Source organism: Ogataea angusta, assembly GCF_019207475.1.
Source record: "Ogataea angusta isolate 61-244 chromosome Unknown 61-244_NODE_10_length_428612_cov_89.696788, whole genome shotgun sequence".
Lineage (NCBI taxonomy): Eukaryota > Fungi > Ascomycota > Pichiomycetes > Pichiales > Pichiaceae > Ogataea > Ogataea angusta.
In genome coordinates this window covers 91,125-112,638 of record NW_025065224.1, presented here as the reverse complement: position 1 = coordinate 112,638, position 21,514 = coordinate 91,125, and the positions used below count along the sequence as shown (strand labels likewise).

The 21,514-nt window shown below is 53.3% G+C and overlaps 13 protein-coding genes across 13 annotated transcripts; 7 read left to right on the top strand and 6 right to left on the bottom strand.

The window, feature by feature from the left end:
* Nucleotides 1–65: 65 nt before the first annotated feature.
* On the top strand, nt 66–1,100 carry KL928_004527 (uncharacterized protein; the record flags this gene model as incomplete). The annotated part of the gene is made up of 1 exon (XM_043205235.1): nt 66–1,100. One exon carries the CDS (start codon nt 66–68, stop codon nt 1,098–1,100), a length of 1,035 nt encoding a protein of 344 aa, XP_043058019.1.
* A 208-nt stretch (nt 1,101–1,308) lies between these two features.
* KL928_004526 (uncharacterized protein) lies at nt 1,309–2,208 on the bottom strand (the record flags this gene model as incomplete). Its single annotated transcript, XM_043205234.1, has 1 exon — nt 1,309–2,208. One exon carries the CDS (start codon nt 2,206–2,208, stop codon nt 1,309–1,311), a length of 900 nt encoding a protein of 299 aa, XP_043058018.1.
* A 231-nt stretch (nt 2,209–2,439) lies between these two features.
* On the bottom strand, nt 2,440–2,703 carry KL928_004525 (uncharacterized protein; the record flags this gene model as incomplete). Its single annotated transcript, XM_043205233.1, has 1 exon — nt 2,440–2,703. One exon carries the CDS (start codon nt 2,701–2,703, stop codon nt 2,440–2,442), a length of 264 nt encoding a protein of 87 aa, XP_043058017.1.
* A 120-nt stretch (nt 2,704–2,823) lies between these two features.
* KL928_004524 (uncharacterized protein) lies at nt 2,824–3,909 on the bottom strand (the record flags this gene model as incomplete). The annotated part of the gene is made up of 1 exon (XM_043205232.1): nt 2,824–3,909. One exon carries the CDS (start codon nt 3,907–3,909, stop codon nt 2,824–2,826), a length of 1,086 nt encoding a protein of 361 aa, XP_043058016.1.
* A 482-nt stretch (nt 3,910–4,391) lies between these two features.
* Nucleotides 4,392–6,296, top strand: KL928_004523 (uncharacterized protein; the record flags this gene model as incomplete). The annotated part of the gene is made up of 1 exon (XM_043205231.1): nt 4,392–6,296. One exon carries the CDS (start codon nt 4,392–4,394, stop codon nt 6,294–6,296), a length of 1,905 nt encoding a protein of 634 aa, XP_043058015.1.
* A 449-nt stretch (nt 6,297–6,745) lies between these two features.
* On the top strand, nt 6,746–8,851 carry KL928_004522 (uncharacterized protein; the record flags this gene model as incomplete). The annotated part of the gene is made up of 1 exon (XM_043205230.1): nt 6,746–8,851. The coding sequence occupies one exon, from the start codon at nt 6,746–6,748 to the stop codon at nt 8,849–8,851; it is 2,106 nt and encodes a 701-aa protein (XP_043058014.1).
* Nucleotides 8,852–8,880: 29 nt separating this feature from the next.
* On the bottom strand, nt 8,881–13,119 carry KL928_004521 (uncharacterized protein; the record flags this gene model as incomplete). Its single annotated transcript, XM_043205229.1, has 1 exon — nt 8,881–13,119. One exon carries the CDS (start codon nt 13,117–13,119, stop codon nt 8,881–8,883), a length of 4,239 nt encoding a protein of 1,412 aa, XP_043058013.1.
* A 280-nt stretch (nt 13,120–13,399) lies between these two features.
* Nucleotides 13,400–13,708, top strand: KL928_004520 (uncharacterized protein; the record flags this gene model as incomplete). The annotated part of the gene is made up of 1 exon (XM_043205228.1): nt 13,400–13,708. One exon carries the CDS (start codon nt 13,400–13,402, stop codon nt 13,706–13,708), a length of 309 nt encoding a protein of 102 aa, XP_043058012.1.
* A 66-nt stretch (nt 13,709–13,774) lies between these two features.
* On the bottom strand, nt 13,775–14,230 carry KL928_004519 (uncharacterized protein; the record flags this gene model as incomplete). Its single annotated transcript, XM_043205226.1, has 1 exon — nt 13,775–14,230. One exon carries the CDS (start codon nt 14,228–14,230, stop codon nt 13,775–13,777), a length of 456 nt encoding a protein of 151 aa, XP_043058011.1.
* A 121-nt stretch (nt 14,231–14,351) lies between these two features.
* On the top strand, nt 14,352–15,470 carry KL928_004518 (uncharacterized protein; the record flags this gene model as incomplete). Its single annotated transcript, XM_043205225.1, has 1 exon — nt 14,352–15,470. One exon carries the CDS (start codon nt 14,352–14,354, stop codon nt 15,468–15,470), a length of 1,119 nt encoding a protein of 372 aa, XP_043058010.1.
* Nucleotides 15,471–15,543: 73 nt separating this feature from the next.
* KL928_004517 (uncharacterized protein) lies at nt 15,544–18,447 on the bottom strand (the record flags this gene model as incomplete). Its single annotated transcript, XM_043205224.1, has 1 exon — nt 15,544–18,447. The coding sequence occupies one exon, from the start codon at nt 18,445–18,447 to the stop codon at nt 15,544–15,546; it is 2,904 nt and encodes a 967-aa protein (XP_043058009.1).
* Nucleotides 18,448–18,908: 461 nt separating this feature from the next.
* On the top strand, nt 18,909–19,776 carry KL928_004516 (uncharacterized protein; the record flags this gene model as incomplete). Its single annotated transcript, XM_043205223.1, has 2 exons — nt 18,909–18,919; nt 19,023–19,776. 2 exons carry the CDS (start codon nt 18,909–18,911, stop codon nt 19,774–19,776), a joined length of 765 nt encoding a protein of 254 aa, XP_043058008.1.
* Nucleotides 19,777–20,017: 241 nt separating this feature from the next.
* KL928_004515 (uncharacterized protein) lies at nt 20,018–21,511 on the top strand (the record flags this gene model as incomplete). Its single annotated transcript, XM_043205222.1, has 1 exon — nt 20,018–21,511. One exon carries the CDS (start codon nt 20,018–20,020, stop codon nt 21,509–21,511), a length of 1,494 nt encoding a protein of 497 aa, XP_043058007.1.
* Nucleotides 21,512–21,514: the final 3 nt, after the last annotated feature.

Below are 21,514 nucleotides of genomic sequence, written 5' to 3'. Positions count from 1 at the left end.
TTGAGCTAAATTAATTTTTTTTTTCTCGACGCGTCGATCTCCGTTTATCGCGTCGGTATCAGCTAATGACCTATCGTCTCTACGCCTGCGGCTCCAACGGAAACTTCCAGCTCGGGCTCGACGACGACGAGGACCGCCGCCGGCTCGAATGTGCGCAGTTCCAGACGGAAAAGGGCCGCACGGTAGACCTAAACGTCAGGCCCATGAAGATCGCCTGTGGCGGAAACCACACGCTCGTGCTTCTGGAGAACGGACAGGTTTACGGGGCTGGCTCGAGCCAGTACGGACAGCTGGCCTGTTTGCAAGATCATTTGCCAGTTTTTCAGAAGCTCGATCTCCCGGCCAAGATGAAAGACGTGGTGGCAGGCTGGAATTACACCGTTTTTATTTCCGCACATGACGAGGTGTATACCTGCGGACAGGGCTTTACAGGCGAGCTGGGGCTTGGGAAAACACATCTACAGGCTCTACCAACCAAACTAGACTTACCAGACAACGGCCGCATAGTCAAGGCCGAGTCCTCGCTCCACAACGTCGTCATACAGTTTAAGAACGGAGAGCTCTATGGTTTTGGAAATAATAAAAAAGGCCAGCTGCTTGACGGGCCCAAAGTGCTATGGACCCCCACAAGGCTTGCTGTACATGCTCGCGATTTTGCGCTAGCACGAGATTTTGCTGTGTTTCTCAGCGACGAGCGACTGCTACTCCAAGGAAAAGACCAGTACAAAGTAGCAGAACGGCTCCAGGCTGTTGACCCGGTCGACCGCATTTGGGCCATGTGGAGCTCTGTCCATGTTCTTTGTGGCCGGCAGCTTCTCTCGTGCGGGAACAACTCGCACGGCCAGCTCGCTCCAGCCACCACAATCACCGAGCCTGTAAAAATTGCCATTGGAAGCGAACACGGTCTTCTGGCTGAAAAATTCAGAGTACTCGCCTGGGGATGGGGAGAGCACGGGAACTGCGGGCAGCACAAGAAAGAAAAAACGGGCGTCACCTTCGACTACATGAACACCATCTACAACGAACAGCATGTCGTCGCGGACGTGTTTGCCGGCTGCGCAACGTCGTGGGTGGTCGCCCAGCGTAGCGAGAACGTCTAGCTGTTTCCTCAGATTCTTTCCCATATTCATCTATGTTTTGCGAATAAGGCAAACGAAAGATGGAAAATATGTTCTGGGATGTTATTCTAGGAACAGTTGTATCGACGGGCGAGGAACAAAAACCCCCGTCCATCTTCTTTACCATCCACTAAAAATAAAAATTAAAAAAAAATTATGACAACAGTCTATTCTAAAATACACATGCACTTCACTCCTCCATTCTGGCCGGCGATCTGTCTCTATTTTTCAGGAAGTCCGGGAACAGGTCTTCCTCGTCGTCGCGGGCTCCTCTTCTCGGCTGCTGTCTCTCTCTATACCTGTCGCGGCCCCTTTCGCTTCTGCCACTCGAAGGACCTCTTGGCGCGCCTCTCGATCTTGGGCCGTCCCATCTTCCAGAAACCTCCAATTTTCGGTGAGAATCGCCATCCTGCTCGTCCACAGGCCCGGTGTCCTCGCCCGTGATCAGGTCCGGCCCTCTGTTGCGGGCCCCACCTCGTCCTCCTTTGTAGTTGCGGTGTGTTCTCCGTCTCTGCGTCGGCTCGGGCTCGCCGTGGATCAGATAGTAGCGCGAGTAGTTTTTGGCGCCCTTGACCTTCCGATCGCCCCAGTAGCTCTGTCTGATTGATAATCTGACGTTCTGGTCGTTGAAGCCAGGGTCGTTGCTGATATATTCCATGGCGCCGCGTTCCTGCTCGGGAGAAAGACCGTCAGACACCTCAGATAGCAGGCTCAGCGCCTCCAGGGCCGCGTCGGGCTGTTCAAACACAATGTTGATTTTCTTGTCGTTCACCCATTCGAGAGTGTAGTTGAACCTAGCGTACTCTTCTCTGTTCTCGAATTTGAGGTCTGGTTTCAGGAAAGAGTCAATGTACAGCTTGATGGCCCTCGTGTCCAGCTCGTCGACGCCCGAGAGAAGCAACGACCCCGGCCTGAGCTCGTTTGGGTCGTGTTCCTCAGGCTCCGTCGAAACGCGTTCTGGAGACGCTGATGGCGCCGGCTGCTCGGCCTCGCCCATGTGCGCAAGGTGCGGAGGCAGCTCTGCGGCCTCGACGTCCATTTGGTCGTCGTCGTGGACCACAGTGGTCAGCTTGGTTGCGAAGTCAGACATGGAAGATTAAATGTTTTTTGGATTGGAAAGTGCACGACAAAGAGAAAAGCAAGGAGGACGGTGTTGGCAGGGCACTGGGCAGAAAGCGAGAGGAAGGCAGAGTTGGGCAGCTGCAGGCGGCCGTGGCGGGGCCGTGACGGGGCCGTGATCGCTTCTCTCAGAAAAATATCCACAAGGCCAGGCCGTCGTCGTCGTTCTATTCATCTAATATACAATTAATTACATTTTATCTCACTCTGCCTGCGCGTCGTCGTGTTTCTCGCCTACCCAGAGGACGTTGTTGCACCGCACAAACAGCTCGTCGCCGAGATCCGTGCTCGTCTCGGCCGCGGTGTCGATCTCCTTGACGTCCTTGTCCAGCAAAAGATTCATGTAGTTGTCTATGGAAAGCAGCTTTCCGTGGTATTCAATGTTGTTGAACTTCAGCTTTATCACCACCGGCTTGCCGACGAGCGACTGCAGATAGGGTTTAGGATTGATGGGCTGGAAAGACATGGTACAAAGCACTGGAATTATATTTTTTTTGCACTAATTTTTCAGTCATATTTATAAACGGGTGTGAATCTGCTATGTTACTGTCTTCTATCTTTTGATTAGTACATCTATTTGGCACCCTTAGAGCTCGTCAGCGTATGGAACAGCGTCGACGTCACCAACAACAGCCAAGTTGAACTTAGGGACGGAAACAGAGTCCTTGGCAGCAGAAATGTCGATAGAGGAGCCCTGGACAGCCTGGTTGTAGGTAGCCAGAGCCTTGTACTTGGACAGGCCCTTGGCCTGCTTGAGCAGCTTGGCGGCCTGGGAAACCAGAGCACCGGTCTCAGCACCAGATGGAGAGGTGATGGAGATGTAGAACAGAGCAGCGCCGTCGTATGGGACAACCTTGGCGTCGACAGCGGCAGAGGAGCTGGCTGGGAGCGAGGACTTGGCGTATGCAGCAAGCAGAGAGTAGGTAGCAACGTCAGAGGCGGCCACGCCGATCGCAGCAGAGGTTGGGCCCGCCTGTCTGATTCTGGCGTCCTGGCCAGCCACAGACTTCTGTGGAGCCGGCGACGTCTCACCAGCAGGAAGCTTGGACAGAGGAGACTCGGAAATGAATTTTTTCAGGTCGGCCTCGACAACGTTCGACCCAACAACCTCGACATTGCCGTCCAGGAACACGGACTTGGCGTACTGGGCAATGTCCTCGGATGTGTACGATTTGGAGCCGTCGTAGTAAAGGGGTTTACCCAGGCCCGTTCTGAAGGTGATGGCGTGCAGAGCTTCCAGGGCCTTGAATTCAGGGCTGCTGTTGGCGGCCGCAGCCTCGGTCTTGGAGTATGGGAGGGCGATCTCGGCCAGCTCGTGGGGTCTGAAAAGAGTTCCGGTCAAAACGTCGCCAATAGCGGTGACGTAGTATGGCAGAGCTTCCTTGAGGAACTTGGCCTCAAGCACCAGTGAGTCTCTGGTGACCGTGGCCTTGTATTCTCCTCCCAGCAGCTCGGACTCTCTCTTCAGTCTCAAGCCGCTTCTGGCCTCGGTGTTGAGGAAACTGGACGATGCAAGCAGGTGAGCCAGACCTGGGGCACTGGCCTTGGAACCGGCGTTTTTCACAATCACCTTGAGAGACGAAACTCCCGATCCTGGAGCCTCGACAGTGGTCACCTTGACGGCCTTTGGCACAGTCGTGGAGAAAGATCTGATCGACGTTCTTGCAAACATTCTTGCCCTGTTGTACTCGGATGGAAAACTTTTTTAACTTAATGTTTGTTATAATTTCTAGCTAATTGGTTAGCCTGAAAAAATACACACCTCCCGGTGCGTCGTGGGGAAGATATTTTTTTCCACGGGATCGCGGCGGGCTGGTGATTTGGGAGCTGGCCGCTGCGGCCGGCTCGCTTCCTGTGGCTCTACAACCTAAATCATATGTATAGGGCTTCTGCGCCACATTCCCTCTGACAGGACACGTTCAATGCGGTCACTGGGCGATTGGCTTTCCTGTCCATCCCCTTGATTCGACAACGTTCAAGTGCTTTTATAAATTCTTCTTCTGTGATTGGACGGTGTAAATACTGTGACATCCGTCCACCACTACCAGGACTGGGTCCTATTTTTTTGCTTCTTTGTCCAGGCTGTGTTCTCTCCCGCTTATGTAAGGTGTTCTATTTTTTTTATAAATTTTTACGTATTTCAGATCGCAGACCATGTCGGCTCGAAAAGGGGCCCCCACAGAGCTTCCGCTGTCTATGAAGACCAAGTCTCCCGAGTCATTTCTGTTCACTTCTCTTTTGAAGCTGGTTCTCGGAGAGCAGGCGGCATACGTGTTTGGCATCCTCCTAGATCACAAAAGACTCACTCTGCCTCAGTTGCAGAAGATGTGCAAGATGAAGATGTCGGCTGTGAAAAAAGCGCTTGTTTCTCTTCTGCAACTCGAATGTGCCGTGTATTTTGCGGAAACCAATTTTATTACCGAAAAATCGCAGACATACTACTCGTGTTCGTTCACTGGCTGCTACAAGTTTCTGTATGCCAACGCCATCATAAACGATATCCATCGCGATTACGGCGAGCTCCACGCTGCCATTGTCCAACAGGTGCTGGTGAATGGGCATTTGACCTCCGGAGAGTACCTCAAGAACGTGGACGGAGCAGCTCAGGCTGAGGAGGCAGAAAAAGCGTTTTCGATCCTAGTCATTGAGAAATGGCTGGCTCCAATAGACGAGATGCATTTCCAGAGCAAGTACGATCTTTTCCACAAGGTGTATCAGCAGCAGACAGCGATTTTCAACGCGGAAAATAAGGGAAAGGTCATTTCTCAGGCAAAAAAGCTTCAGGTGATCAAGGAGGAGACAAGAAGAAAACACCAGCAGCTCATGGGCGAGGACAAAGTGCGCTCGCGGCTTTTTACATCGGACTCGAGTTCGATGTTTCAAAAAGTCAACCCAGATATTTGTCTCACGTTTAATCTCGACAGGTATCTGAAAAGATTACGGTCTCTGCATTTTGCCTCAGAAGCCAGACACAAAGTTGGCGAGATTTCCTCCCGAATTTATGCTCTTATACTCAATCGGCTGGAAGCCAAGTCGGCGGAGGTCGAGAACCCAGAGCTCAGGCTCGAGAAATATCTTGCCAACGTTGGACAGTCGGGGGTTGGTCTTGACCCTCGTGTAGTGGAGCAGGTGCGTGGCAGATACGAGCTCAAGGACCAGGAGAGGGGCATGAATATTACTGTGAGCGAGGTGTACAAGGAGCTGGTGAGAAACGGCGAGAAATTTGGCGTCACTGTCGGCAGCGTGAAAAATACAATTGCTGATCCATCGCTGGAATTTGGTCGCAAGCGGAAAAACGAGGACAGTTCCAATGGATTTCCTGGTGTGAAGAAGGTCAAAATCGAGGTGGATGAGGTCCTGGAGAGACTCGGGTCTCATGATTCGGACGACGAAAACGAAGATGACGACCCAGACAACCCGGACCCGCGCATTATGTCCACCCTCCTGCAGCATGTGAAGCTCCTGGCCGCTGACCCCAAATTCCCCTTCCTTGTCGAAACAGACATGGGACAGTTCCATGTCCCTTACACTCGTCTGTCTCCGATTTTGGCCAAACATGTGTTCAAACAGTACGTGAAGGCCATCATAGGGCCGGATGCGCTTAAAGTCTTGAACTGTATTGAAGACAAACGGCTCACCGACGAAAAGGCGGTGAGCAAGCTTGTGCTGATGAAGGAGGCCTCAGTCAGAAACATACTGGGTCGCTTGCTCAGCTTCAACATCATAGAATTGCAGGAGATCCCAAAAACCCAGGATCGGTCTGCGATGCGGTCCGTGTATGCATTTAGATTCAAGCCCCAGCCAGCAATCGAAATGTTCAAAAAGTCCATTCTGTTCAATATGGGCGAGGCCTTGGAGAAACTAGAGCAATGCAAAAAGCAGAACAAAATCCTGCTGGATAAAGTCAACAGAGAGGACGTGAAGGGCAGAGAACAGGAACTTCTGCTTCCGTCCGAGCTGAAGCAGCTAGAAGAATATTACGAGTACGAAAGCACCTGGATCACGAAATTCGGCAGGCTCCGTACTGCCATTGACGTTTTCGAGTTTCTAACGGCATAGGCATGATAGTCATAATAGTAATCTGATGTACACTACAATTTTCGCGTCAGTCCATGGACTGGATAAAAATGTTTTTTTCGTAAAATAATATGCCATTCTTTTTTTATTTCTAAGAAAGATGACTGATTTGAAGGCATAGCACAGTACTTGTCTATAAAGAAGCATTAATACATCCAAATCAGCAGAGTCATACATCTAGTCAAAGCATAAACATTGGCACTATTTCAGGTCATCAGGCCACACGGTTTGCAAGTTTCCTACTGCTAGGTCTATTATTGTGGGTTTTTTATCTCAAGTCTGTGTGGGTTGGGTTTTCTTATCGGATTTGCCCTCAAATCAATTTTTTGGTCAAACACTCGCCGCTCAATTTCACCTGCTCACCGCTCGATTTCTACCCTCTCTTGCTACAATTGCCTGTATCGCGGTCAGACACTGTATATTAATCAGGAATGAGCTCTGTGAGAAGGCCTTCAAAACTTTTATCTGAGAAACAGTCAGATAAGCTAGCGCAAATCATCCAGAACTTCTTTCTCAAGGCGGCACATGTGGTATTCCATTTCCGCGTGGCGTTTCCATCGGTGGTATTGCACCCCGATGATAGTTACGGCGCGATGGGCGATAGTTTTGCACAGTCCAAATATAATAACAGATGGTTCAATCTGGACCTTGGCAACTACGAGATTCCCAAAAACGAGCTCTCCCTCTGGCGAAACAAAGACATATTGTCGTTGCCCCCGCTGGTGCTGGAAACATATTTGGACTTAAGAGGGCTCAGCTCTAATCAAACACTCATGCTTGATGACGTGATCGTAAAAACAAACAAAAAAAGCGAGATCGTGTTGGAGAGATGGCTCATTGAGTTTGACCTCAGCACCTTCGACAATGAGGTGATGGAGCTCCCGTCGATATACAAAAAAATCATCATCATGTTCCGGTCGTTGTACCTGCTGGCGGGTCTTCTTCCAAGTTACAAATTGCGGGACAAATTGGTGAAGTCCAAATCGAAAGACAGCGCCATCCATGTCTCGTGCCGCATATTGGACGGCTCCAAGCCCATCACTTCTAAGGGAAGAATAGGACTGAGCAGAAGGCTCCTGAGCGAAGACGAGCACACGAGCTCCAAGAAATTGCAGCCTATCCTGACGCCAATTGGAGCATTGCGAGTTTCCGTTTCCTACCGTACTAATTGCAACTTCCAGGTCAGCGACAACGAGGAGGCTCTTTCATCTCAGTTCATGCTGGATCATCTCCCATCCATTCGCACTAATTACGACAGCGATGGCAACAGTCTTACCTCTCCAATGGAATATCTGCAGAACAGGGTCTCGTCAGCATCGATCCATTTGTCTGACCAGTCACCAAGACGGAGATCGTCGACCAGATCGGTCCAGCTGTTCAAAGTTGGCTCGATCAACTCGTCGTCTTCTCCTCCCCCTGGCGCCACACTTAGCAATCAAAGCGTGTCTTCGTTCTCAACATCAAAACCGATCCCTGTCACTTTGAATAAAACGAACTCCAGCGCATCTTTGGTGCCCATACTACGGCAAAATAGAGACTCGCTGCCCAAGTCGATTGGGTCTATGGTGCAAAATCAGATGCAAGATACAGGACATCAAGTCTCCTCCAATTCGAGAAGGTTTTCGTCATCGTTTGGATCTAGGTTTCGGACAGTTTCGAGTAGAAACAATAGTCTAGATGGCCAGTTGGTTGTTGCTAATCAGCCCTTTTCGACGCCAACCAACAATCCTATACTGCATAATTTCCGCTCAAGAAACAAGTCTCCGTCGGTATCGTCCACTGAACTAGGCCCCTCGAGCTCAATTTACATGGACGACGACCTTGACAGCTTCATGAAGATGCTAGACTCGAAACCCGATTTGAGATTCCCGTCAACTTCTCCATCAATGTATGAAGATCCTCTTGCAAACTTTAGGACTTTCCAAAAGTCGAATGATTTCCTCACTTTGGAGCAGCAGCAGCACGGTTCACCATCGTCGAACCAGATCATGATACACAGCCAAAGCCAAACCTCTCAGTCTCAGGTATTCAAACGGACGGTCTCCTCCGACAGGTCCCGCAGAGGATCTGTTTCTTCCAACTACTCGCCTTCCTCGCAGGCACTCAAGCCGGGAGTTTCTGCGCCGATGGTAACGCCTTCGGTAACCTATGGCAAATTCCACGCGTCGTCTGGATCGCCATCGAACTCCTCGCTGGCGCACTATCTCCGGCACAATCCGTCGCCTCCTGCGTCGGCGACCGCGGTGGCTACGGTCCACAACAGTCTACGGAGACTTACTAGCTCGTCACAGCGCACAAATACAAATTCCACAACCAGCAGCAGCCGACCAGTCAATCCAGAGCTGCTCAAACTCAAGTCTTTCAGCGAAGACGTGTTTGAGTCGGATGACGACGATCACGACGCGCATTCGCCTCGCTCCACAGACACCAAGTCAAGAAACACAGGGCCTTCTAGTGGACACGCCGAGGACGACGAGGATGATTTGTTATTTGCTATGAGTGACATGACACTAGCCAAGAATAACCAAGAGTTTTAATTTAATTAATTATAGTGTACTAATGCATGTCATGAACATCCTTTTAGTGCAATGTAGCCGTCGACGTTGCTTGGATTGAGAAGAAGAGACCGCTGGATCGCCCGTAGCTCGCCCGTCTGGATGTACGCGTTGCTCAGCTCGCCCGCGTCCACGCTCTTGGAGTTCAGGCAAACGTTCAGATGCACGTGTCTATCCAGTTTTTTCCAGGTGTGTGCGTCTGCCGGGAACAAAAATGCGTTTCTCTGCCAGATGGTAGCCGTTCCCGTGCCCATTCTTGAATCCAGCTGTTCAAGGAAAAATGGCACGCTGCTTGCTGTGTCGTCTATTCTCTCTTTCAAAGACAGTGACTCTAGTTCCTCCTTGATTGCTGGATAGAATTCCTCAAGGTTTTCGACTAGCGAGATGGAAGCCAGAGTCAGTGCGACGAGCAGCGACGTTCCGTAGTTCTCAATGTGGTTGAACAGCTCGTCGATGGCGGCCTGTTTTGTGTCCTCTGTGTTGCAATCGTGAAGAACCTGAGCGATCAGAACAACTATTCTTCTGGAGTCTGGGAAAGAGTCGAGTATTTTTTTGAACTCGACCAGCGCCGAGTCGAAGTCGTCCTTGAAGAAACTAGACAGTCCGAGCACAGCCAGCGACGAGAGCATGATTTTCTGCACCTCTTCGGTCAGGTCGTTGATCTCTTCCAGCAGGTCCATGGACTGCTCGCTGACCTCAATCGCCTTATCGTATTTCTGTGAGCCCAAGTACATTCTTGAGAGCTGTGCAAGGGCCGTGGACAGCGCGAGGGCTAGTTCCGGAGAGTTGTCCTGCTCGAACCTTTCCTCCAGCAAGGCACAGAGCTGCTGGGAGTAGCGAAGCCCCGTCTCAAAATCGCGCACCCGCTCAATGATCAAAGTGGCCACTTGCAACGCCAGCTTATCCTTTGGATAGTACTTGAGGTAGCTCAGGATGGAAAGATTGGCCACGTTGAGCTCCTGGACAGAATCCAAGTTCTGCTCGTCGATCTCGCTGCCAATGAGCGACTTCACGACGGAAAAACTGTACAGCAGCATGGACAGGGGGCTTTTTCCGTTGGACATGACGTGCGCATGTGTGAGCAGCTGCGAGGCCGCCTTGTTGTCGCCCTTGGCCTCTTCAACGAGCGCTCTTCCGGTCCAGCAAATCGCCTGGCCCGGGGCGAGCGACTGCACTCGCAGAAAACACTGGTTCGCAAGGTCCAGGTCGCCGTAGTGCATATACAGCACTGCCAGGTGTGTCCACGGGGCCGGGTCACGTGGCGACAGAGACGAGGCCTTGATGAAGCAGTGCTGTGCCACTCTTGGGTTCTGCACCAGGGAAACGATTCCCAGCGAGTTCCAGTACTCCGGGTTGTCGTTTTCTAGGACAATCGCCTGTTTGAACGCCTTGATGGAGCACTCCTGGAGGTGTTTTTTTTCGAGTCTCAAAAATGCCACCAGATACGCCACGCCGAGGTTGTACGTCACGGCGGAGCGCAGGAGCCGCGCTGCGCCGTCGCCGGTCACGGCAAGTGCTATGCGCGCGCTCTCGATCATGTAGTAGCACGTTTTGTCCACCTTGTCGCGGCTTGTTTTTAGCTGCTTGTAGTCTTCGTCTTCGCCCATCTCCTTTAGCAACCGCGCGCTGCTCGTCTCTGGGACACGGCTAATGATGAATTCCAGGTCGTCAAACGGAATGTGCTCAATGTGCGATTCGACGGTCAGCAGGAGTTTCAAAAGCTCCGCCAGCAGACGCCAGAGACTGGGAGCATGTGGATCCAAGTCTGCTGCTTTTCTGAGAGTCTCAAACGCCCTGAGTGCCGTGTCCATCGACCGCGCAATGTGGCTGTTGCTGATCTCGTAGTCGGTCTTCATTATGAGCGTCTCAGCCAGCCGACTGACGACGCACGGCTCGTCTGGCCTGGCAATTTTTTCCAGCTGGAAAATACTGTCTTGGAACTCCCCCATCTCACCCAAAACCACCGCAAGCAGGTAGATGCCGTGCCAGTTGTCCGGTTCCAGCTCCAGCGCCTTGTGGAAAACCTTCAGCGCAGCGTCCAGCCGTCCGCGAGCAAGATACCCTTCGCCCAGGCCGATCCACGAGTCCACGTCCAAGGAGTTCATCCGCAGACCGTTCTGGAACAGCTCGATGGCCTTGCTGTCGTCCTGGCGCTCAAGAGCAGCACATCCCAGCATCCGGTACGGCCAGGACCCGTCTTCGTCCAAAGAAAGCATGGCCAGCCGTCCCTGCTCGCTGTCGATCACTCGCTGACAGACAACTTCCACCATTTCCCAGTCTTTATTGGCGCTGAAATAATTGGCCAGCTCCCGCGCAGCAAGCATGTCGCCGGCGTTCAGCTCGAACGCTTTGGTCAGACACTTCAAGGCGCGTGTCTGGTTGTCGTAGAACGTGAGATAGATGTATCCCAGCGAGCTGTAAGGCGCAGAGAGCGACTCCGACTGTTTAAGGGCCTCGATTAGCAGGTCGAATGCGGACTTTACCAGCGCAGCAGCCGTCTTCTCGTCTGGGGCTTCCAGACTCTTCAGCTCCATCAAATACGACTCAGCCAGGCGCCAGAGCGTAGTGCCACGCATTTCCAGCGAGTTGGGGTCTGTACCGTCAATGAGCTTGTACGCCCTGTGCAGTCCCTCGCGTCCTTCCGAATAGCGGCCAATCTGGATCACGCTCCAGCTGTACTCGAGATTGGCCTGCAGGTGGTCTGGCGCATCCTCCAGGACCTTCTCTAGCAGCTCTGAGGCGGCCTTGTAATTTTTCTGCTCCACCAGAATGAGGCCCTTGCCGATTCTGGCCTGGACGTCTGTAGGCGAGCTGGCCAGAACAGAATCGTAGAGCCTCAGCGCCTGCGAAAAGTGCCGCGGAGGCTCGTAGTAGGTGTACGCCGTGGCCAGAGACAGCAGAGAGTCCTTTTTGGAGTTTTTCAGCTCCAGAAGCGTCTTTTTCTGCTCTTTCGAAACGAGAGTCACCAGTTGTTTGGCGTACTCAAGAGCACTCTCGTACTCCCGCAGATGCAGATAGTACGCGACGACTATTCTGTGCGCGAGAATCGACTCTGTCGCCACCTTGATGCCCTGGATCATCAGCTCGAGCACGTCGGCCGCAGAAAGGTCCTCCGAGCTGTTTCCCTGCTCTGCCTCCTCCAGCGGCACAGCTGACTCGTCGTTCGGGTCGTCCTCGGCATCCTCTGTGGTCTTGATGTTTTTCAGAACACGCTTGTTCTTTCTGTTGTGCCTTCTTCTGGATTTTTTCTCAACCTTGAGATACTCCTTGACTCTTTTTCTGTCGAACGGAGAAATGTCCGAGGAGACAAACGCATACAGCACTGCGCCCAGACCGACGTTTCCAAAGAGTTTGATGTAATCGGCAACGACGATGAGATCGAGCGAGTCGAACGACTTCAGGTCCAGCCAGTCCAGATAGAGGTCCCACGCGTGCTGGACAGGATTGTTCACAATCACCATGCCGTGGGCCATGTCGAACACTTCTGCAAACAGCTGCTTCTTCTCCTCGGGCGACGAGGCCTTCATGAGCTCGTATTTCTGCTCCAGCAGACGCGACTCCATTTTGCGGCGATACGAGTCGTCCGTGCAAATGTCGATGTATCGCTGGCACAGCTCCGACAGCCTGAACTGTCGATGTGCGGTCACAATCACCTTGTTGTACGCCAGCTGGCTTTTTTCCGACATGCTGGAGATTCCGGTCAGCTTGTTTTTGAACAGCTGCGACTTCACATAACTGTTCTGCTTCTCCTGTACTATGTTGATCAGCTGGTAGAGTGCGATCTCTGGTCTTTCAAACATCTCTCCCATCAGATCGCCAAGCTCTGCGCCGGGAATCACCTGGCGGTAGTAGTACTCTGTGAGCTCTGGGATCTTGCGCTTGAACTTCTTCATGTAATCTCGCACCTCGGTCACCACCTCTGTGAGAGGATCGTTCTTCGCAAGCAGGCTGTTGGCCAGTCCGATCACCACCGCAAAAAACCGCTTGTAGTCGGTGCTGTCCCGTTGCAGCTCGAGCATTCCCTTCCACGCAAGTATCTCGTCCGGATTTATCTTTGCAGCCTGCTCGTAGGACGTGAATGCCCTGGCGTCGTCCTTCAGCATGTGTAGAGCCTTGCCCTTGAAGATATATGCGAAGTAGTTGTTCTTGTCGTGCTCCTCAATGATCTTGTCGCAGCAGTATATCACGTAGTTCGGGTCGTCGTCTTTGAACGACTGCTTGGCGGCCTTTAGCAGACTGTTCACCGACATTTGGAGGGTGGATATATCTTGGAAAATAAAAAAATGTGCAAGGATTATTTTTGTTTACGTTAGATTATCTATCATGAGTGTAAGTGGTTTAGGAAATATACGGGAGTCTGACAAATAGACACCAGAGTGGAGCATCAGTGCACTCTCGAAAGAGCAAATCGCTCATTGGAAAGGGGTTTTCGACGTGATCGACCACGATCACGACGGAAAGATCACACAGGAAGATATCAAAAACACGTACTCCAGCCTCGGACTGAAAGACGAGGGAGAGGCGAAGACGATGATGGCAGAGGCCGGCCCGGACGGGCTGGTGTTCAACGGTTTTCTGAAACTGATGGGCTCGAAATACGGCGAGTTCAGCGACCGCAGCGAGCTCGAACAGGTGTTTGCAACCTTCAAAGACGACTCCAAGACCGTGGACGCCGCAGAGCTCAAGAAGCATCTCACAGGCGTGAGCAAGACAGATCCGGATATCCAGCTGAGCAAGAACGACATCGACAACGTGCTCAAGTCGTTCGGTAAGAAAAGCGATCTCACCGGAAAAACCGCCTTTGCAGCCGACAAGTTCATCGACACGGTTTCACACTAGGGATATACAGAGCGAGTCAATGATACATTCAATTCTATGCCAAACGATAAATAAAATACAGGTCCATTATTGATCAATGATCAGCTCGTCGACACTCCAGTCCTCGTATGAGCCGTCAGGCAGGTATCGTCTGATGATTAGCGGAATCTTTCTCTGCGAGAGTTCTTTGAGGGCGATCTGCAACGGGTCGGTCTCTCCCTCGATGTCGACCAGGACAGGAGCATTCATGGAGATCTGTAGAGCTCTGGTACCCAATATTCTTGCTCTTTCGTATTTGGTCATGTATGGCGTGGTGGTGCGCTGGTCTTTAGGAATCGCGAGGTTCTTGGCCTTCTTGTGCGTGCTCCCGTTGGCAAAAGCGTCGGCGTCGTCTGGTCCCAGGCCTCCTTTCACGATCGTCTTTCCGTCTTCGGTTTCCAGTGGTTCCTCGTCGCTGAACCGTTCCTCCTCGCTCAGCTCCATGTTTTCCTCGAAGTCGTCCAGCTTTTCGTTCTTGAATCCATCCTCGTCGTAGTCTGCCATGGTGCGCCAATTGGAGGTCTATTGTAGACTAACAAACAACACCGTTATTTTGAAAAATTTTGCTAGGACAAGGGCTCCGGGTAACGAGAAAAAAACAAAAATATTTAATATCTGATAAGAAATGGCCTCTGGCGACACTCTGGCAAAGCGAAAACTGGACAATTCCGAGCCGCTGGAGCCGTCAAAAAATCCACGAATTTCAGATGTCCCTCCAGGAATAATATCGCCGGAGCCGTCGTCCAGAAACTCCTCCCGGAGCTCCTCGAGATCCAGCTCCCCGTCTAAACTGAAGAAGTACTTCTGTCACTATGAGGACTGCGGCAAGGCCTACGCCAAGCCCTCGCTACTAGAACAACACATCCGCACGCACACCAACGAACGACCGTTTGACTGCTCCTCCTGTGGACAGTCGTTTATCAGAAAAGACCATCTACAACGACATATGCTCAAGCACACCGACGAGGACGCCAAACCGCTGCACTGCTCGATTTGCGGCAAGGGCGTGAACACGAACCAGCATCTGCGGCGGCACGAAAAGACGCATTACAAGTCGTTCAGGTGCAGTCACGAAAACTGCACCGAGTCGTTCTACAAGCACCAGTCGCTAAAGGCACACATCAATTCTGTGCACAACGCTTCGCGGCTGACGTGCGAGGAATGCGGCAAGAGCTTCAGCCGGCCGGGCCGACTGTCTGACCATATGGAGAAACACCACAGCGCCACGCCAAAGCTCATCTGCGAGTATCCGGGCTGTTTCAAGGCGTTCAAGGTGTGGTCTGCTTTGCAGCTGCACATAAAGTCCGAGCATTCCAAGCTTTCGTGCGACATCTGCGGAAAGCGCTGTGTGGGGCCGACGGGATTGGCGAACCACATGAAGATCCACGACGAAACCACCGCCGTCAAGATATGGAAATGCTCGCTGTGCGAGGAAAAATACCAGAAAAAGGAGGAATTGACACAGCACTACGAAAAAAGCCATCCGGAGCACCAGAGCAGCGAGGAGCTGCGGTACGCTCCGTCGGCCGACTCGCCGATCGACGAGGTGCCTGTCTCGAAGCCAACGAGGCAGACGTTCCAGAAACAGCTCAAGAAGGGCAGAATCGGGTCTGTTTTCAACCTGCTGGTCTCGAACGTCAACGAGCGCACCATTCTGTGCGATCTGTGCGGCAGAGGGTTCAAGAAGGACTACGATTTGCGCAGACATCTGGAATGGCACGGGAAAAAGGCGGGTCTACAGTAAATAGCTCAAAGTCCTTTAATATAGTATTGTGCGCCTGGGTATTAAGTGGTGTTCCATGCTGGATGGATCCTGATCAGAGGAGGAGGTAGAAGAGCACGGTGAAGACACCGAGCAATGCTGAGGGGGCTTTGGAGACGGCCCTACCAGAATACACGGACAGGCCGGCAGAGTCCGAAGAGCTGCCACGAGACGCAGTCACCGTGGTGAGCGTCTGGCTGCCGTTGGAGTCTGTGGTGAGGACCGCGGACGCGCCGGCTGGCACGCTCGTGGTGATACGCAGGGTGTTTCCAGCGGAGTCCGTGCCCGTGACGGTTGTTTTGTAGCCCGTGGCAGAAACCGTGGTGGAGTGGCCGCTGGCGTCTGTGGTGACGACGGCTCCGTTCGACTGGCTGGAGGAGCCGGAGGAGCCGGAGGAACTGTTGGAGGATCCGTCGGCAGTTCCCGTGGCGCCTGCTCCGTTCACGGTGGTGTACACCAGGTCGCCGTCTGCGTTGGTGGTGGCGGTGACGTAGCCGTTCGAGCCGGAGCTGTAGGACGTGGCCAGAATCGTGTTTCCTTCAGAGTCGGTCGTCTGGTACAGAGCGACGCCCGAGGCAAGGCTCGTGGTGATCACCGTGGTGTCGCCGTTGGAGTTCACACTGGTGACCGTCGTCTGGCCCGCCGCCTGGCCCGCCGTCTGGCCGGCCTGTGTCGTGGTGGATTTTGCATTATTTGTGGTTTTCGAGCTGCTGGTTCCGCTGGAGGATGTCTTGGTGGTCTCGCCGTGGACATCGCCCTTGCTGGAAGTCATGGCAGACCCGTCGATGGACGTGAGTGTGTCGTCGTCGTCGTCGGACGCAACAGCGGTCTCTCGGGAAACCACAGTGGTGATCACGGTGGTCTTGCCGTCGCTGCCCGTGGTGGTGAGGGTCTGCGACGTTGGAGCTGTTGCCGTGGAGCTGCTGGACGACTCTTCCGAAGAGCTTGGCTTGACCACGCCGCTGGACGACGTGGCGCTCAGCTTGATGGTGTAGTACCAGGAGTCGGCTCTCTTGACTTTGGATCCGGACGAGAGCGAGATGTAAACGTCGACAGAGCCCGGCTGCGTGTTGTCTGGCTCGTGTCCGGAGATTTCGAAGCTGGCCGCGGAGCTGCTCTGCGGGATGGTTCCCGAGCTGGCGCTGTCGATCTCGAAGTTGTCCTCGTTGGAGGTGGAGTACGACACAGAGCCGCGTTCCATGATGCTCGACGGAATGGAGAAGTCTATGTATATCTGGTCTCCTTCGTAGGTGATGGTGTATGTTGGGGCGTCTGTGGAGGAGGGTGTGGAGGAGGAGGAGGAGGAGGAGGAGGAGGAGGATGTGGCGGAAGTGGAGGAAGTGGAGGTGGAGGAGGAAGTGGAGGAAGTGGTAGTGGAGGACGTGGAGGACGTGGAAGTGGAGGACGTAGAGGTGGTCTGGGTCAGCGACACGGACGTGCTCAGGTACACTGTCGTGTCTGGGTCGGTGAATGTGAAGGTGGCATCGTAGTCGCTCTCTGCTCGCTTTTTCAGAGCCTGGTTGCTGTCGACCGGCTTGATGGCGAAGCCGACGTTGTAGGCGCCGCCCGGAGCGTGGGTCAGAGGATACGACATGTCGATGGAGTTGTTGGCCAGGCTGGAGAACGAACCGTTCACAGAGGAGCCGTCGTAGTCGAAATGGTAGTACTGGTCGACAAAGACCCAGTCGTCCTCGCTTTCTGCGCTGATTCCAAACGGCGTGAAGTTGGACGGGACGTGGATCTCAAAAATGCCGTAGCCGGTGTCGTCGTCCTGGTACGCCGAGATGGTTGGGTGGATCGCGACGAAGCCGGACGCGTTGAGAAACACTGTTCCGGCGTTCTGGGTGTCGAGCGTCGCGTTTGCCTTGTAGCTGCCCGTGATGACGTCCATGGCATAGAACGAGGCCAGGAACCCGAAATCTGTATTTGCCAGGTCGTCCACACACACGTCTGCGCCGCTGGCGGCCGCTGTGTTGGTGTAGGACACTGTTCCGTTGCTGAGGGCGATGTCTGCCGGGTCGAAATCGTCGGGGTCGAACTCCCAGTTGTCTCCCTGGTCCATTTCGATGGAGTACGAGCCGTAGCTAGGCGGGACGTAGATGCCCCAGTAGTAGGTGGAGGACTCCTCGATGAACTTCATGTACGGAGTAGGGGTGCACGAAGTGGGGGTGGGGGAGGAGACCGATGGAGAGAGAATGGGGGTAGAGGACACATCTGAGGAGAGAAGGGCTGAAGAGGACACATCTGAGGACGATGAGGCCTGTGACGACGTCTCTGAGGCCGTGGATGGCACGGGCACTGTGGCCGAGGGTGACGGCGGTGGTGTCTGTGGTGATTGTGTCTGCGATGAGGAGGGCTGAGATGGAGCCACGATAGAATCCGTCTCAGTTGGGGCACCCGGTGGACTCGAAGCAGACGAAGGACCCGATTCAGGGAGCGACGGTGGGGAGAGTGTGGGGAGTGGTGGAATTTGTGTGGAGAGCGTTGGGGGTGGTGGGGTTTGCGGGCCCGACACAGACACTGACACTGAGGGCTCGAGGTCTGGGGTTGAGAGAGATAACGACGTAATCTCTGGAAGCGAGAGCGAAGGACTGTTTGGACTCGCCGCAGGGACACTTGGGAACACAGGAGAGATTTCTGGAATGGACAGAGATGGAAACGAAAGGGATGGGACAATGTCAGGGACCGACAAAGAAGGAAGGAGGTCCGGGGTCGAAATGGACGGAAGAGAAATGTCGGGCGACTGCGGCGACGAGCCGGCCGACGGGGACGCTGGCAAAGTGAAAGAGTCGTTGGGGTAGAGGCTGGACTTGAAGGTGGCCGAGGTCAGAGGGTCAACAGTGTGGGAGGAGTTTGTGTATCTGCTAAACTTGTAATAACCCCCATATTCCGGATATGTGGCCAGAGCTTGCAAAGCGAAGCACGACGCCCAACCGGCGGCACTTAGTATGTTCACCATGGTGGAAGACACTAGTGTTACAAGAAAAGGCACGAAGGAAATATAAGTAAAGTTTTCACGTCTCCTGTGGAAAAAGGTATATTGGATTTCTGCGCTGTGCGACAGTAATAACGCTTCCCTAATTAGAAAAATTTTTGTTTTTCATCGCAGACGCACCGAAACGGGTGCTGCTAATTAGTGGCCGTATAGGGGCAAACATGGACTAATCGGCCTGGTGTGGGCGGGTTTCATGCATGCTCCTGCGGACTCGCCCAGGTGCTTAGTTCGCCGTGTTGTTTGCATTCGGGCCGAAAATGGTAGCGTGCTGTGCGCGACAATGCGCGAATGCGGGAAACTTTCTTTTTGCATACTGCAGATCTCAGGGCCATATCCGACCAGAGTTATGATTTAGCCGGATGCGGATAAAGGGTAGTCTGCTTACAGACCACTAGCGCAAAAACGGCGTCAAAGAACACTAGGTGATGTGCCAGGCGTCTGGGTCTGGCCTCTGGTGCTGCCAAACGCCCGGCCATGTCCAGCTCAATCCGCCTGAATTCTTTTATAGCCTTGAGGCTGTGCCACGCTAAATTCCGCAGTGCTAAAAAACTCTCACTAATTATGGAACAATTGGCGTACGCCCCAGCAACGTCGCGCTCGGTCTCGGAGAGCCTGGTCCGCCGCGCGAAGCAGTCGCTCGACCACGAGATCCCCCTGTTCGAGTCGAACCGCCAGAGAGACCACATCGAGTCGCTTGCGGAACTGTACTCCATCATAGTGGCGATCAACGTTCTGGAGAAATCATTCATCAAGGACAAATTCCACGACAACGAGGACTACTACACCAACACGGTTATGCGCCTGATCAACCAGTATAACCTCATTCTCAAGGACGACGAAATCAAGAGAGAGTTTGACGACCTAGACAAATTTGTCCAACGCTTGCAATTAGACTGTCCTCTGGCCGTGAAACGCATCCAAATCGGTCTCCCAGCAACAGCCACCCAATCGCACGGCTCCTCGGCGGCGGTGAACCTCGCTCCGTCGGCCAGCGGAAGCGAAATCGCGCTCAAGGGCAAGGCAATTGCCGAGGCGACCGGCTCTTTCATTACGCTGATGGACGCCATCAAGCTCAATTACAACAACAAAGAGCAACTCCACCCGCTGCTCACAGACATCGTCACCAGCACTAACAAGGTGTTCGGCGACTACGACGGCCGCGCCAAGCTCGTGCAGTGGCTGATCAAGCTCAACAATCTCAAGCTGAACGAGTCGCTCTCCGAAGAGGAGCTCAAGGAGTTTCTTTGGGATATCGACGTGGCCTACAAGGGTTTTTTCAGTCTGCTGGAGTGACTCCACGAAATAGCTCTGCGCACGCACCCGGTCTTGACTGCCAATTGTCTGTTCTGCACACTGCCCTACAGAATGTTGGCGTGCACGCCATGTAAATTGGGGCTCCCACCTCGCACCAGGAAGCGAATCTTTGGATTTTAATTTGTGGAGATCTAAAAAACAAAGAAAAACATTCTTTCGACTAGCTTTCGACTAGCTTTCGTTCGTTCCTAGATCCACTCGTTTCTTTGCTCTAGCTGCCATGTTGGGATACAAGTCTTTGCTGAGCATCCTCTGCTCGCTCTCTGCTGCCAGGGCCCTGATCCCCATCGAGATCATCGGAAACCGTTTCATCAAGCCAGCCGTGGACGCAAGCGAGGCCGGCGAGGTTTTCTTCGTCACCGGCGTCGACTACCAGCCAGGCGGGTCGTCGGACTACCAGGACTCGAACCCGACAGACGTCCTTTCCGACGCAGAAGCCTGCTACAGAGACGCATACGTGTTGCAGAACCTCGGCTCGAAAGTCAACGTGATCAGAGTTTACACCGTGAACCCCGAGCTCAACCACGACGAGTGCATGTCCATCTTCAACTCTGCGGGCATATACGTCATGATCGACGTCAACTCGCCGCTCTCGGGCGAGTCGCTCGACAGATACAACCCAAGCAGCTCGTACACTTACTCCTACATGGAGAGGGTGTTCAAGATGGTGGACGCGTTCAAAAACTACCCCAACCTGCTTGGCTTCTTCAGTGGTAACGAGGTCATCAACGACGCGACCTCTGCCGGCGTCGATCCAAAGTATCTTCGTGCCGTTCAGAGAGACATCAAGCAGTACATCGAAAATAACGCCAACAGAACCATCCCTGTGGGCTACTCTGCCGCCGATGTTTTGGACGACGGACTCAGAGACGTCACTCTGGAGTACATGCTTTGCTCTATTGACGGCGACGAGGACGATCTTTCCACGTCCGACTTCTTTGGCATCAACTCTTACGAGTGGTGTTCTGGCGTGTCCGACTGGGCTTCTTCCGGCTACGGCGAGCTCAACAAGACCATTGCAAACTCCACGATCCCGGTGTTTTTCTCTGAGTACGGCTGCATCACCAAGACCCCTAGGACTTTCGACGAAGTGAGCGAGGGTGTCTATGGGGGACTGGTCAACACCTTGAGTGGTGGTCTGATTTACGAGTACTCCACAGAAGCCAATGACTACGGTATTGTTAAGATTGCAAGCAACGGTTCTGTTTCCCTCAAGGAAGACTTCGACAACCTCAAGGCGCAGCTCGAGAACTCGACTATTCCAACAATCTACTCTGACGAGGTGTCCAAGGCCAGGGTAGTCACCTGTGACAAGGCTTATTTGGAATCGCTCTCCTCAGTCTTTGACGTCGACTTTGATCTGCCGGACGCCCCAGACGGAGTTGAGGACTTGATCCAGTTCGGTGCCAACAACTCGAATGTCGGCAAGATCGTGGACATCGACATTAGAGCCTCCAATTACACCATCTTCGACACCGACGGCACGGAGATCACTTCTGCGGTTATCTCTGTGGCCTCTACAAACACCATCAACAGCCAGACCGGCACGTCTGCGTCCGGCAGTGTCCACCATCCTTCGACCACCTCGTCGGCGTCCTCGTCGTCCTCTTCGGTGTCTCCAACGTCGTCATCATCCAGAGCACAGGGCAACCGCAACGCCCAATGTGCGGGTCTTCTGTCGGGGCTGACCGTTGCCTTTTTGGCCTTCTTGTAGAGA